Source organism: Pelecanus crispus, chromosome 12 (genome assembly GCF_030463565.1).
Source record: "Pelecanus crispus isolate bPelCri1 chromosome 12, bPelCri1.pri, whole genome shotgun sequence".
NCBI lineage: Eukaryota > Metazoa > Chordata > Aves > Pelecaniformes > Pelecanidae > Pelecanus > Pelecanus crispus.
Window position 1 is genome coordinate 21,188,161 of NC_134654.1, and position 14,037 is coordinate 21,202,197.

The window sequence follows — 14,037 nt, forward strand, 5'->3', positions numbered from 1 at the left end:
AAAATAGTTCACAAATGGCAATAACCATGTAAAAAATACAGCTGTAGTCCAAGGACAGAAACCTTGCACATGTTTTCAATTGCTGTTCCTCTGGGACTTCTGACTGTCACCATAATTGCTCTGTGGTGGTAGAATTCCTGCACAGCAATATAGCTGTGCTGAGTTAGTATTGTGAGCTGTGATCACTTAGTAAAGGGATCACTCAGGTGCAGCTCACACAACACACAGACCTGATCTTTACTCTAAAATCCACATAAAGTGATTGCTCTGAACACTGTGGGAGAGGGGCAGGACATCATTGAGACAATTACATCAGTTCATAACTGTGCCATCGTTCTGTCTGTGCCACTGTGCTGACAGATAACAGGATCCCATAGCAATGACAGACTATTTCACTGCTTGATGCATGTTACCCAACAGAGAAATGAGAAGTCTCCTAGGATAGCAGCATGAGTTAATGACCTGCTGAAACCACTTTGCCCTGTTCAGTGCAGTGGTCATTAAAAAAGGCAAAGACTAACTGAAATGCATAGGGCTGACTGAGAGTGAAATATAGCTGAAACATGCTTGTAATCCGGTTAGTTTCCAAGAAATTGAGTTAAAATGACTCTTTACAGAATGTTTTTTAACAGTTTAAAGGACATTATACCCAACCTCAGGCAACAAGGCACTGCTGCTTAGCTTTTGCTCTATGTTGGCAGAGTTCTGAGTATTCATGCATATGTTATCAAATAAGATCAGGTCTGACAAGTTCTGGAGGTGACTATTCTGGACAAAAGGGAAAACAGAGGTGTTTTTTTCTGATGGAATCTACTCCTTTCTCTTCACTGCTAATTCAGTTTTGCTTGAGATTATTTATCAATTCCTTCTCCTGATGGGGAATAAATGCGTAGGGCTCTGATGGTTCCTGTCTGGCCCGTTCCTGGAGTGTTTGTGTTTGAAGAAACATATTTGCTTGCTTTTGTCATTTAATCTTTTGCTACACCCATATGCATCATACCTGCCTCTGGGATGTGCTGGTTTTGAGGCAGACTGGTATTTAAAATATTGGCAGCATTACTGTACTGTAAAATCTTCTCAACACAGGTAAAGCTGAATTGCTGAATATTCATGTACAAGCAGGTTTAAAGCAGTCCTGCAGTGGTGGGTTGAAAACCTTCCTTTAGAGATTATGTACAGTTTAGTAATTATTTGTAGTCATATTTGCTGGCTGGAAAGGGTGCCCTCATCTACAAGCGAGCCTGGTGAGACAGAATTCCCCATGCAGACTTTGTTGGCAAAGAAATGTCTTTTTAAAATGGACTATTTCAAATTGTGTTCTATAATGTTCAATTGTGTTCCACAAAATATATAGGACTTTTTAATTAATGGTCTATTTTATGGTAAAATCTCCGAAACTCCTTAAATCAATGTCCTTATTCTCACTCTTCATAGCTGTACAATTGTATGCATGTTTGGGTTGTTCATGTGCCCATTCATTTCCGTCCATTTGGGGTGACAACCTGCTCACATGTTGTTCAGATGCATTTGTTTTCTTGTAGCTCTGCTGCTGTCCTTGTGTCTTATGTGTTAAGAGGACTTAAATTTCTGTGTACAAAATTGTTTGCTAAGTCCTCTGTTTCTTATGCTTTTGCTGCCCTATTTTTTTACTGTTGTTGATGTCCATGAACACCACAATCATGTATGCAGTGATCTGAGAAACCTGCAGCCTTATGTTTCCTGTTGCATTATCACATGCAGATTTGTTGCCCATTGGAATATTGCTAAGTCAATGGCTGGATATTACCAAGAGTCTGGCAGAGCTGGGAGAGATGGGAAGCCATCCTGCTGCCGCCTCTATTATTCAAGGAATGACCGGGATCAAGTCAGCTTCCTGATTAAGAAGGAGCTCTCTAACATCCAGGTAAGATCTGCAGAATAGTATCCACCTTTGCTCTGATCTGGTTTGCCTCTTGCCTGCAGTGACCTCTGAATATGCAAAGATTAAATTAGTTTTTCTGGGTCTAGAGCTGTCTGTAGCCCTTTTTCAAGGGATAGCGGAAGGGAATGAAGCAGGAAGGGAAAGGGCTGCCAGCTCCAGCTCTATTGGAGAGGCATGGGTGAGCAGAAGTGTGGAGCAGAGACAGGGTGGTGTCTGTACCTGTTTGCCATACTGATCAGGAGGGTTGGATTTGGTCATCACTAGAGTTACTTTATCTGTTTAGATTTAAATTGAAGACTATAGTTATTGTCCCCATCTACTTTCAGGAAAAAAAAGGCACCTTAAAAGAATCTGACAAAGCTGTGATGACAGCTTTTGATGCCATTGTGAACTTTTGCGAGGAGCTGGGGTAAGTGCACTTCTTTCAAAGTGTTTAATGTTGGGGAAACCGTGCCCTATCCCTTCTGAAGCACCATTACAGCTGAGATCTTGCATGCCCAGGAAAATACTGAATTAATTGCCTGATATTTTGCTGTCTGGATGAGGAAGGTGTCCCTGAGATATCTCTCGCTCACTTCCACCTCTGAGTTAACTGAGATGCTGGTCTTGGAGCCTGACCAAGTGACATGGTGATGTTAAACTATAACTCCTCTGGCTATGAATTTTACTATATTCTATCTTTGATGATGGGTTGGTTGACTTAGTTGCATTTGCTTTTGTTTTGACTCTTTCTTCCTTCGCTACATCATCTCTCTTCTAAGGAGACAAACAGACAGCCTAATCAGCATGGGATGGAAGCATTTAGATTTAATGTTTCTCTAAATCTCAGGGGCTCCACTCTGCAAAGTACTAGGTATCTGTGATTCTTACTGACCTTAGAAGGAGCTGATGCCGCTTCGAATGTTTCAGAAACAGGCCCAAATTATGGACATGCCCAATCTAAATGCAGACTAGCAACCACAACGTGCAGTGTTCAGGTTTAGTTCATGACTTGTAAGCTGTAATTGTACTAATTGCTATTCTATGCTGGATAAGACAGCAAAGCTGTAATATTGCCAGTAGGAGAGCAGTACGTGTTCACTAAGTGAAAATGATCAACATGTGTCTTCCTTTCAAGTCTACATTTTGTTTCATTTTTCACACCTGTGTCTAGGGCAACTTTTTTAGTGTGAATATAACATATGCTTCTTTTCTGATGCCTTGGTGAGCATGTTCTCTCCTTGTGGTCATGTCTGGTAAACAAATCCTGGTTTTTATGGGGTTGCTCTGGGAAAGTCTTGCTTGTACTGAAGTATGGCACAACATTGAGTCCTGGGGCACTTGAAGGAGCACTTCTTTGCCCAAAGCCATGGTGGTTCTGGGAAGTAGGTACTAGGAGGCTACTTGCTAAAAGAGTTTGATCCACTTGCTTGGCTAAGCAGCTCTGCTCCTTCTGGTGTGTGTTACCAGCTCACAGCAAGAGTGGCCAGATGACTGCTTGTGTCTGGGTTTTGTATAATCTGAGAGGCAGATATCTATCTGGTTATATGCTGACCTCAGGAAACCTTGTCTTGGTATCCATTTCTCCTTGATTCCTAAGCTGGTTATCAGTAGAGTTAGTAGTGGCAGTCATTTCTTGGAATGGACACTAGTGCCATAAGAACTGAACTGAACGAACCTTGCACAAGCCAGAAGCAGTCACAGGACATTCCAGAGTGGCATCCTAGTGAGGACATGAGTTAGGCTCCATGTATCCATCTTACAGCATCTCCCACTTCACGCATGCTGTAAAGAACCTGACTGCTATTATAAGCGAGGACCTTCTCTAGAGTTGCACTGCAGCAGTGAGGCAATAACTGAGAGCAAGGACAGAGAGAAAACATTCTCCTTTGCTCAGATGAATAGTAATGGAAATAGGATTTCACTGGGTACACAAAAGAGATATTTTTGTAAGGGAATATCACTGACCTAATTAGAAATCACGTCTCCCATACTTTTTCTTCCCTCCCCCAGCTCAGTACATTCTTCCTATTGTATAACATGCTGTATGCATCCCAGAGTCACATATTGCAGCGCCACTGACTGGCTTCCCTGCTCATAACTTTGCAGGAGACTAAGATGCTATGTAAAGGAACGTCACATTGCATTTCTTTTTTACATTTTGAATTAATACAGTTCTATTCACTATCCAAACAGTGAAAGCAAACCTGAAACTCTGACCTTGCAAGCTTCCAAATAAGAACAAATAAAGACAGACTTTTATACTGGCAAGCAAGTTTTTGCATAGTATATTTAGGCTATTGTCAGACTATGACAGGAGAACAATGGTATAAGCTGCTTTTAGAGAACAGGTTTAGACAAAGCTTTTGCTAGCCAGAGTTTCCTGTTGCCCATTTGCAAGATGGAAAAAAACCCAAGCATGTAACTGGAGCAGCGGAAGACATCTTTATCAGTTTTAAGTGGTGGCTGACCATTTACCACCTCTAAACGGTGGTTTTGCTTGAAAGATGAAAATCAGGCAGAGATGAGTTGACTTTGGTATTTGGCTGATCATGCAGTTCCTGAATATAGATAACCTTATGTATTGAGTTTGCTGTAGACTTGCAGAACAACTTGCTGGCATTGGTGCATTGCTGTTGATATAGGAAAGTTGCATGGGGAGAAATAACCACGCAGGGAGAGAAGGTGAGAAAGCTTTCTATGAGCAACAGAATCAGGTTGTAGCTGGGCTGATTCTTGCTTAGCTGCAGGGCTCCAAGTACTGCGTCTCAGCTTCGCTGTTTATGTACCACTCTGTTTGTGCCTTGGAGATGAGCAGCACCCAAAAATGGCAGCAAATAAGAGGAGACCAAGAAAAACAAGACAGAAGGTGCTAATCACCACTAGCCCTCCAAGAGCCCAGTCACTTGTTACAATCAGTCTCTTTAGGTCTTCCAGAACTGAGGATGCCTTTTGTACTGATGACATGCTGGCTTCCACCCTGCTGGAGGCAGACAAGAACAATATCAGATGTTGGTGTATCCTCTCTATGCTTTGAGCCACAGTCCCAAAAACCAGTACAGGCATGCATGCTGTCAGTGCCTGCTGGCATCCCTCTTCCAAAAGGGAGAGTCACCCTTCACAGAAATGGGAGCATAAACCAGAAGAAAGATAGCTGAGGCCAGTTTCACAGTCAGATCTACAGAGATGTGAAGAGGAAAACTTTTGGCTTTACAAGATTTTGGCAGTTGAGATTTATTTTAATCATAGTTTATCAATATTTTTAATAATATAATATAGTGTCTCTCCCAGCATGTTCAGTATGAACCCTTCATCTCTGACAACTGTACAGCCTATACATGAAAGACAAGTATTCAGTGGGAGAACCTGCTTGATACTGTTGGAAAGATCTCTAAAAAGGAGTTGGGCACTTAAACTCTGAGAACACACTGGAGATTAAATGAACACTTATTTAAAAACAAACAAAACCCCCACCAACAATAAGCAAAGAACTTCACATACAACTTGTTGCTCCCACAGGGCTTAGAATAGTCTAGTTATGTAAAAAAAGGTCTCCTGTTAACAGAGTTGCTTTAGTAACGCTTTCTGTTACTCCGCAATGGAAGTGTAAGTTTTCCTCTTGTGAAGTACTTGGGTCTAGCAGTAGTTTAAACTGGGATCTTGGTTCTACACACTTGCTCTTTCACTGATACTTTGTATAATGACTTAGCTATCAGCTTCCTAAAGAACATCCCGCATTTCTGCAAGCATCTTGTGGTTTTACTAAAGCTTCCTTGCTTCTCAAGGGAAAGGATAGATTATATCTCACACTCTCTCGAATATAACTGTGCAGACATAATACAGGAAGACATCTTCATTATTTTTGAAAATTTGACTTGCTGCCCCTTATGTCTGTATCCTTAATATTGTAAGGAAGAGGATTAGTGATGTAAAGGATGTTTCATCCCCAGAAAGTCACATTTGACTAGGAGTACAAGTTCACACTTCAGTTTGCTGAAGTTTTTGTTTCTTTCTCAGCAGCCAAATCTGTTCAGTTCATGCTTTATTTTCTGGAATGATAGCAGATCACCATGCCTAGTCTCTAACCAACAGGTACACAGGAAACAAACGCTGTTCTGGATAGCTTCCTTCACCTTTAAAAAAGGAGGCAGGCTAGATACTAGTTCTATAGACCCAAAGGCAGAAACCACGTACACGCTAGAAAGTTCCTGTCTCTTTTGCTAACTGCAGTTAATCTCCTGAAATAGGAGAGCTGTATACAATTTTATAAATACCTGAAGCCGTTGTGTTTGTGGTAGGCCTTTCTTCTGGTGCCTCCTCTGTACCCCCCCCCAAGAGATCTTGACCTGTGATGAGAGTCCCCCTTATTGCACCTGGAGACTTGTAGAGCTAGCACAGAAGTTGCCTATTTGTACTGCAGTAAATGATTAACACCTGACTTCCCTGCAAAGGTGTGGCTAATCTAATCAAAGGCCTTGAGCCTAGTTAGAAAGACCTAGTTCAGCAGTTGCTCAGACATTTTCTCCTCTCCATGGCTTCATTCACTTATGTACCTGTGCCAGTAAAGGCCCACTATGTCCTCTGTCTGGGGAAGGCTGCAGGTTGTGGTGGAGAGGGCTCTGTTTCCTGGATCTGTATTGTAAGTTCTATGAGGAGACTGCCATGTCTGAAATGAGACTGTGAACAAAACTGCCCTCCAGTCCAAACTTCATTGTGACAATTTAAGTGGATAAACTCATTACAGAGCCTTGTACTGTTGTTAGCTGCAATAAAATTGACTCCCTGTTGCTTTCCTAACTGAAGATCGGAGGGATGGTGCTGGAGAGAGGTGGGAGGGGAGGAGGAGAGTATGAAGTGTGAGACTGTGTGTGTGTAAAAGGAAACTTGTTTTTCACAAGCCAAGCAAACCACTTTGAAACAAGAGGGGTGATGTTACAGAAGATAAGCTATTCCATTAAGTTGTCAGTAGAACTTCAACCACTTCTGCTGGAGAGGCTGGCCTTACTGTCTCTTTTAGGTTCCTCAGGGAAAGAAACTCTTTCAACACTTGTATCATCAGGACTGAAGTAACTGTATTCCCTTGCAGTTCCTTCTAGGCTCACTCAGGCTTTCACAACATGTACAGAAGTTGCTGTGTTTTAAGCAGTCTTGCCTTAGTGTGTGCTCTTCTGAATCTCCCTCTGCTTTTTGAAACAGAGGATCCATCCTCACTAGTGCTCAGGGCGTTTCAGTTGCCTTTGTGTGGGTTAATGACTGAAGCCAAAACCACAAAAGCTTGTGTGAGTGGTGAGCAGGGACCCAGAGACTGGCATGTTTCTAGTCAACAGAAACTGAAGAGCTGCAGTAAGCTGGGGATTTGCTGGGCATCCTTCAGGCCAACCTGATCTGTTGCATGCAAGAAGGCAGCAGACCCCACCCAGCCCAGGCAAGCAACTGTCATTTCTAAATACCAAGTATAGGAACAGTCTAGCTGAGTACAATGGTACAAAGCAAAAAATTAGGCTTGTGAGGTCCAGGCAAGTATGTAGGAATTGGTCCATGGACCCCTCCTCTACGTGGTGGCTGCTCCTCTGCTCCAGAAAGCCACCTGAATTCTTTAGACAATTGCTTAATTTTCTCTCCTCTTTTTTTAACAGTGCTGTGTTTATTCTCTGCTTCTAATTCAGGAACTTACAGTGGCGGAGACAAGACAGAAGCCATTTGTCTTGTCCCCCTGCCTGGTATCTGTCAGTAGTTTAACTTGTAACACCACTGCAAAACATGTATTTGCAGCTTTTCCTGTTGAGATAAGGCCTGGCAGCTTGATCCTAGTGACAGCAACCCGTCAGTCATTGGTATGTTTCCAGCTTGCTGAGCTTCCTCCTGACTGTTAGCACAGACTGGTTCCATGCTGCTGAAACATTTCTCAATGGGATTCTGTTAATTCCTGTAGCTGGCACTGTCTAGCACAGGCTAGGAAAGAAAGTAAGCTCTGTTCTTTCACAGGTCTCGTGACTTAAGTTAAAGAAACATCTGTTGAGTGTCCCCTGCAGAAGAGGTTCTGAGACTTCCTATGTCACCTTGATTGTCACTTGTTTGTAAGTGAAATGAGCAAAGACATATCTGACAGAGAGGTTAGTGTGATGCATTTCTGAATGCTGATTAGAGTAAATTGATGCCACACTTGAGCTTATCCTACCCTAACACACTGGCTGGGAGTGAAAGCTTTGGGACAGCATAAAAGGCCAGCGTTTGTTAGTCTTAGTGTAACTGTGCATGCAGTAGCTCATACTAGTGCAGTCTTCTGTTGGCAGTTGTCAAGTTGTGGCTCAAATATTTACTTTCTAAGGAATATCCTCATCTTCTGCTGGGAACTTTTTCTTTTTATTAATTTAAAAGTAACATTGGTGAACATTGGTTTGAGGAATTTTTTTTTCTTAATTTTTAGACTATTCTCACTGTCGCTGGCTGAAGATATATTCCAGTGTGCAGCAGTACAAAACCGCAAAATACCTAAATTTAGTTCCTTTGCAAAAATTAAACTGCATTAAATCCATGAGAAGCTAGTGATGTGCTTTTTACTAATTTGGGTACAGGCATCAGAGAAAAGAGGTTTCTTTACAAAGTTTTCATTTTTTTGTCCTTTCTGAAGTGTGAAGAATATTTAAAAGCCCACTGTTATAAACTTGATGATTCTTTTTAGCTAGATGTTGGCTCTGGTTTATACATGTGTAATCCCTTTGACTCCTCTACACTTAGCAGGTGGAATACAAGGGTAGAAGATGACTTACCTGTACACATGTAACTTTTTATACCTGCTCATAAATGTGATTGGTTTCACATTTGGGGCTCAAAGAAAGACCAGTGGCTTACAGTGTTAGGTGCAGTATGATGGTCTTCCATTTGGCTGTCCCAGTTATGAAAGTTGTGGCCTGCGCCATAGCCTTATACTTACATAAATCCCTTTCTGAAGTTCATCAAAGTGTAAACCAAACGTACACAGTGGCTGCAGCATGGAAAAGGGGTTTATTTGCACTTGTTAGCTTCAGCTATGCAGCCCATTCTTGGCTCTGCTTTGTCACAATGCCCACTGTCAGCTGCTGCAGGTATACCCTGAAGTGAAGGTTACCGTACTGTATGTCAGTCCTCTGAAATGCCTTTGTGTATGCTAATAATCATACCTTAAGCGTAATGTTTATGTCCACTAAAATAAACTGCACACAGTGCAGGGAGTCAGACGCACAGGTCCCTTAAGTAAGGACAGGGATTGGTTCATCTCCTGTAACTCCCATGCTCTGTAAGGACCATCCACCTGCAATAAGTAGAAGAGCAGAACCACACCGGGGCAGGTGGGGAGGGCATATGTTTAGCAGCAGAATGATCAAATTAAGCCATAGCATTGGTGAGTTTTTCTTTTTTGCCTTCATCTTTCTGTTTACAAAGGGTATCACATGTGATCTGATTTTTCTCTTTTGGCAATTTCACATCATTGTAACATCGATGACATAAAGCAGGGAGCATTTCTTACCAGCTGTACTCAAGAGCCTCAGCTGGCATGTCTGGATCAGAAGATCCAAGATTTGTTTTCAGGAGACATCTCAACTAAACGTGTCTTAAGAGAGCAGGTTTGGGCTTGATCCAAGATGTACTGGGCATGTGGACCTCCCAGTGATGTCAGTGGGTCTTCCTAGTGCCCCGGATCATCCTTCTGGATTAACCACTTGTGAAGAGAGTGGGTGCTACCTAGCATGTGGCAGTGTATGTGTTCTCAGCTTTGGTCTGTGGCTCCATGCTCACAAAGGGAATCCTTGGCTGGCCCAGTGGCAAGGCTGTCATCAGGAAAGCGTGTCTGTTTTCTCAGCAGCATGTGTCCATGCGCCCCCACCCCAGAAGAGGGAGACAGTGATGGTAAAGTAGTGTTACCTTTCTGGTCACGCCACGGAGTCCAGCAGTGGCTGTCACAGAAAGAAGGAATTCTATGCTGTGATTTCTGGTCCTCTGAGTCATAGTAATTAATACTGTTATTGGCATTTTCAGTGAGCTAGTATAGAAAGTCATTCCCATAGGACTGAATCATGATGTCCATGCATGTCCTTGATAGTAGGTTGTGTCACCTCTTGTTGCACTTCATGAATGGGCAACTGGGCGGACTTGGATCTTCCTACGTCTGTGGTCAGGATGTCCGTCGCAGCTACAGCAGCTATAGCAGCAGCAACTGCAGGCAACGATCATGAGCAGCAGAACAGTAACTGGAAAGAGAAGCAAAGGATTTTGCTTCATGACGTAGGAACAGTCACTGGAGAGTAACCCTATGTCTCCTCCAACTTGTTTGGTGAGCAGCAGCATGAACAAAGCCTGGTTTCTTGACAATTCTCCCCCTGCCCTGCCCCCCCCTATATCCCCACCTTCCTCCTCCTAAGTTCCTGCTTCCTTGTATTAGTTATCGATTTAATCTGGACAATCATTATCAGATACTTCATGATCTTAAGAGCTACGTACCAAACCATGTGGGGGCATATCTTTACCTGCCTAATGGGCTGTTGTTTCGGAAATGACATGCAGCAACTAAGTAGAGCTGTGTGGCTGGAAAGTATGGAGATCCAACTCTCCCCATAGTTGTGTCAGAAGCAACGCGAGAGAACTTGGTTAGTCAAACTGGCAGTTGCATTTCTGAAGAGTGCATGCAGTGTACCCTTTAATGAGGATGGATATTTGTGACTGAGTTGGCTTTATTCTTTCTTCTGTATTTAGCTTGAGAAAATAGATACTTCAAACATAGGGTTTTGTTTCGCAAAGCAGTAGGCTAACATTGTTATTCTACACTAGACATAATGGTTGCTGTTGGAAGGGCTATGTGTTTATCTGGAATAGAAAAGGATGACATGTTTAATCCTGCAAAACACAGAAGAGCGCATGAATGTGCACGTGTGTGTGCATGTGTTCCTTAAAAGTCTGGAGCTGGGCTGCCAGGTTACTGGACCTGTGGGGAAGCAGCTGTAGGTATGAAAAAAATAAAGCAGGTGTGTCTTTCTGAATTCCAGCCCAGGGAGGAGTGTCCAGGCTGGATACACACCCTTCCTTTTGGCTGGGAGCAAAGTGTACCTCTTTGAGGGGGAGGGCCTGCCTTCCTTCCTGCTTGTTTTCCCACTGTCTAAACAAACTTCATGCCCCTCGATCAAGCAGTTCTTTTCTATTCCTTCCATGCCATCCCAAACACAGCAGCAAGAGGGATCTTGCTATTACCAGAGGAGAATAAATAGACTCATCTGAAGCATACTGGCTTCCACTGAACTAAGCACAGGAGTGTCAGACTTTGTGTCTTCTGTGGCAGTGAGATAATACCATTTGTTGTAAACAATCTCCTATGCATCAAAACATTGCAGCAGCTCCAGGTTGGTTAAAATACTGCTGTTTAAACTAATGCTTAAATATGAGAGCTTTGGGGAAAGCTATACTGTTGCCTGTTCTGCTCTGCATGCATGTAGAGTTACACACTGAATATTAAAAAATTACCGAGAAATTAAACTGGGCCTCAGAGCACAGCCTGGAAAACAACTGCCAACAACACCATCCCACCAACAAAGACTGTGGAGCAAGCTGCCCCCATAGAAGGGAAGAGTCATTCTGACACCCCCTTGCCTCCACCGATAAACTCACCAATAAACAGAAGAACCACACAAAAGGACACAATCTCCACCGGCTCAGCCTTGGGCAGTTTCTGGAGCTTAAGGAGAAACTTCTCACCAATGGTTTGCATTTCCTTCAGAAAGCCTTCAGAAGACATTCTGGCTCAACCTCTCCAGGCTTATGCTGTAGAAGAACCAAATAGAGAATAAACCTTTTCACTGACTAATGCTAGGAAGCTGCCAGCCTTCTTATAGAGCTGGTGATCACACGGAAAACAAGTTTATCTGGTCTCAGTCCTTGTTCCCAGTAGCTAAGGTGGAGGACTATTAATTGTCTACATGTTCTGGCACTGTTTTAATTTCAAAATCTAGCTTTGAGCTTTTGTCAGCTGCACTGTTGAGCAAAGGCAAAACGGTGTTTCTTCTAAAAGGACACTTATTTCAGCAGGCATAGAGTTAGAACTGGACAGTGTCTGCCCTTGGCTTTCATCCAGTGAAAGTAATTTTTTTTTTTTCCAGTTGCGCTAACTTGTCCTTCTAGAAAGAAATGCAATTCTAACTCGACTTGAATTCCAAATGCTGAACTCCAGTGGAACATAGTTTTCAGTTGTTTTTTACTGAGTAACACAAAGTAGACCCCTTTGAAGACTTCCTGTGCTTTCAGCTACAGAAAGCCCCTTCAAAAACTAAGGCGCTTACTTCAACACCTCGCTACAATACGCCTAATGTTTTATCAACCAGTCTTACTGAATAGTGATATTAAGAGCTAAAGTCTGTGTTCGCCGGGGACAGCTGGATGCTTTTCAAGTTCTTTCAGATGACTGCAAGTTTTATATGGTAAGCTAAATGTAGCTTTTTTTTTTTTTCTTTTAAGCCATGGTCTGTTCTAATGGAGCAATATATGAATTGAACAGTGAATGTCCACCCATCACTGCTGGTGATAAGCAAAGCAAAAGCCCCTGGATCTCTCGGGGAGATACCTCCCTTGTGGAGCTAATCCCTCCTGCCCTGCTCAGTAACCTTACACCTTCTTTATTCTCAGAAAGAATGATCACCAGGGACTGTTGTTACTGAAAATATTGCTAGTCTAGTCAAAGTTAGGTGCCTCAGTTTTGCCACCAATATTTGCTGTTCTTTTACCCCGTGATCAAAATTTTGGAAGGCATTGCAACAAACAAGCTTGCATGAGAGCTATGGAAGTTCAAATTTTGCTTCAGTCAGTAACTGAAATAGGATATTCTTGAGAAATATCCATAGTTTCACCTAAAACAAGTGTTTGGACAGGTCGACACTTGGATGGATTATGACTCTTATGTCATTATTATATCAGAATGTACTAGCTTGTGTGTGTTGTAATAGTCAATACTGTTTTATGGGACTTGAATATTGCAATTTAATATCCTAGTTTGGGTGATAACACAAAGCCAAGTGACCAAGACAGTACTTCCAGAATAAGCCAGCTAGTTCATTACTGCACATCTGGTTTAGTTACTCAAACAAATGGGTGCTTGGAGTTCAGTTTTTGTAAACACCCTGAGGATGGAGAGACCTTGGCTGTTTCTTTGCGTGCTGGGTTTAAATACTACAGTGCCAAGTTAAATTACATTTTGTATTGTTTATGCAATTCAAAAAGGGTCGTCTTTGTTCTAAATCCAAGCTAAGGAATAAAAATCGGAACCAGCTGGTTTCGTAGGGGTGTGGGTGGATGGAAAACCTACATCTACAGAAAGATCTCTGTGCAACTTAGCAGGGAGGCATAGCTGTGGCCTTTTGACCTGAAAAAGGTCACTTTTGAGACTAGGGTTAAATAGTTCTTTCCAGATGATTGCCATACCCCAAGCGAGCTGCTCCAGAAACGGCTGCTTTATCCTTTGCACAGTGCTGCGGGATTCTGTGTCAGCAAATTTCCAGTTTTGTTTCCATTCCAAGAGATGGTGGTGCAGGCAGAGGTGAAGTGATTTGTATTTTCTGCTCTTGGCTCTAGAAGAAAAACTTTTTTTAAAAAAAAATAAGTATTTCTAGCTCTAACATTCTGAAAATGTTTGTTCCCTTTGGGGATGTTTCTGCCTGCCCAGAAGCTCTCCTAGTAAGGCATCTGCTGTAACCTTTTGTACCATGCTTTGGACTGCACCAGAAGCAGCAAGTGTAAGAGCCAGGCTTCTGAAGTTTGGGTATACAGCGTAAAATTACTGACTAGGATTGTAGAACTCCATGTGGATTAGCAAAGTGCCTAGCCTAAAATGGTAAGAGCTTGTTGTCTCAGTAATGGACATTCCTCTGCCCCATGGTACCTGATCCGGAGCTAAGTGAAGGAGTTTCTATTCTAACACTTGCAAGGAATGTCACTTGTTTACCTTGGTTTGAACTTCTTCAGGGACAAAGTTTGATGTTGGTGGCGCAGTCTCCAACCCACCTGTGAGGAAGCAAATGTTTTTCTGCTTGACTGCGCTTCTGACTGCACACTGGTTTCAAGGGCTCTCGCTGGTTTGGGATTTCTGCTGGTGGAGTGTAGCAAAAGGGTGAAGCATAAAT

At 42.6% G+C, this 14,037-nt stretch overlaps 2 protein-coding genes across 5 annotated transcripts in view; one reads left to right on the forward strand and one right to left on the reverse strand.

Annotated features, from left to right (window-relative positions):
* RECQL5 (RecQ like helicase 5) overlaps positions 1–14,037 on the forward strand; it is a 39,199-nt gene that overhangs the window by 6,187 nt on the left and 18,975 nt on the right. For all 4 annotated transcript variants that reach the window (XM_075719560.1, XM_075719561.1, XM_075719563.1 and 1 more), the window contains exons 7-8: positions 1,741–1,903; positions 2,248–2,330. In XM_075719560.1, the coding sequence (XP_075575675.1) occupies positions 1,741–1,903; positions 2,248–2,330 (246 nt within the window). The remainder of the gene's footprint in view (positions 1–1,740; positions 1,904–2,247; positions 2,331–14,037) is intronic.
* On the reverse strand, positions 9,979–11,680 carry SMIM5 (small integral membrane protein 5). Its single transcript, XM_009481278.2, has 2 exons — positions 11,537–11,680; positions 9,979–10,128 (listed from the first exon to the last, which is right to left on the reverse strand). The coding sequence occupies exons 1-2, from the start codon at positions 11,661–11,663 to the stop codon at positions 10,007–10,009; spliced, it is 249 nt and encodes an 82-aa protein (XP_009479553.1). The 5' UTR covers positions 11,664–11,680; the 3' UTR covers positions 9,979–10,006.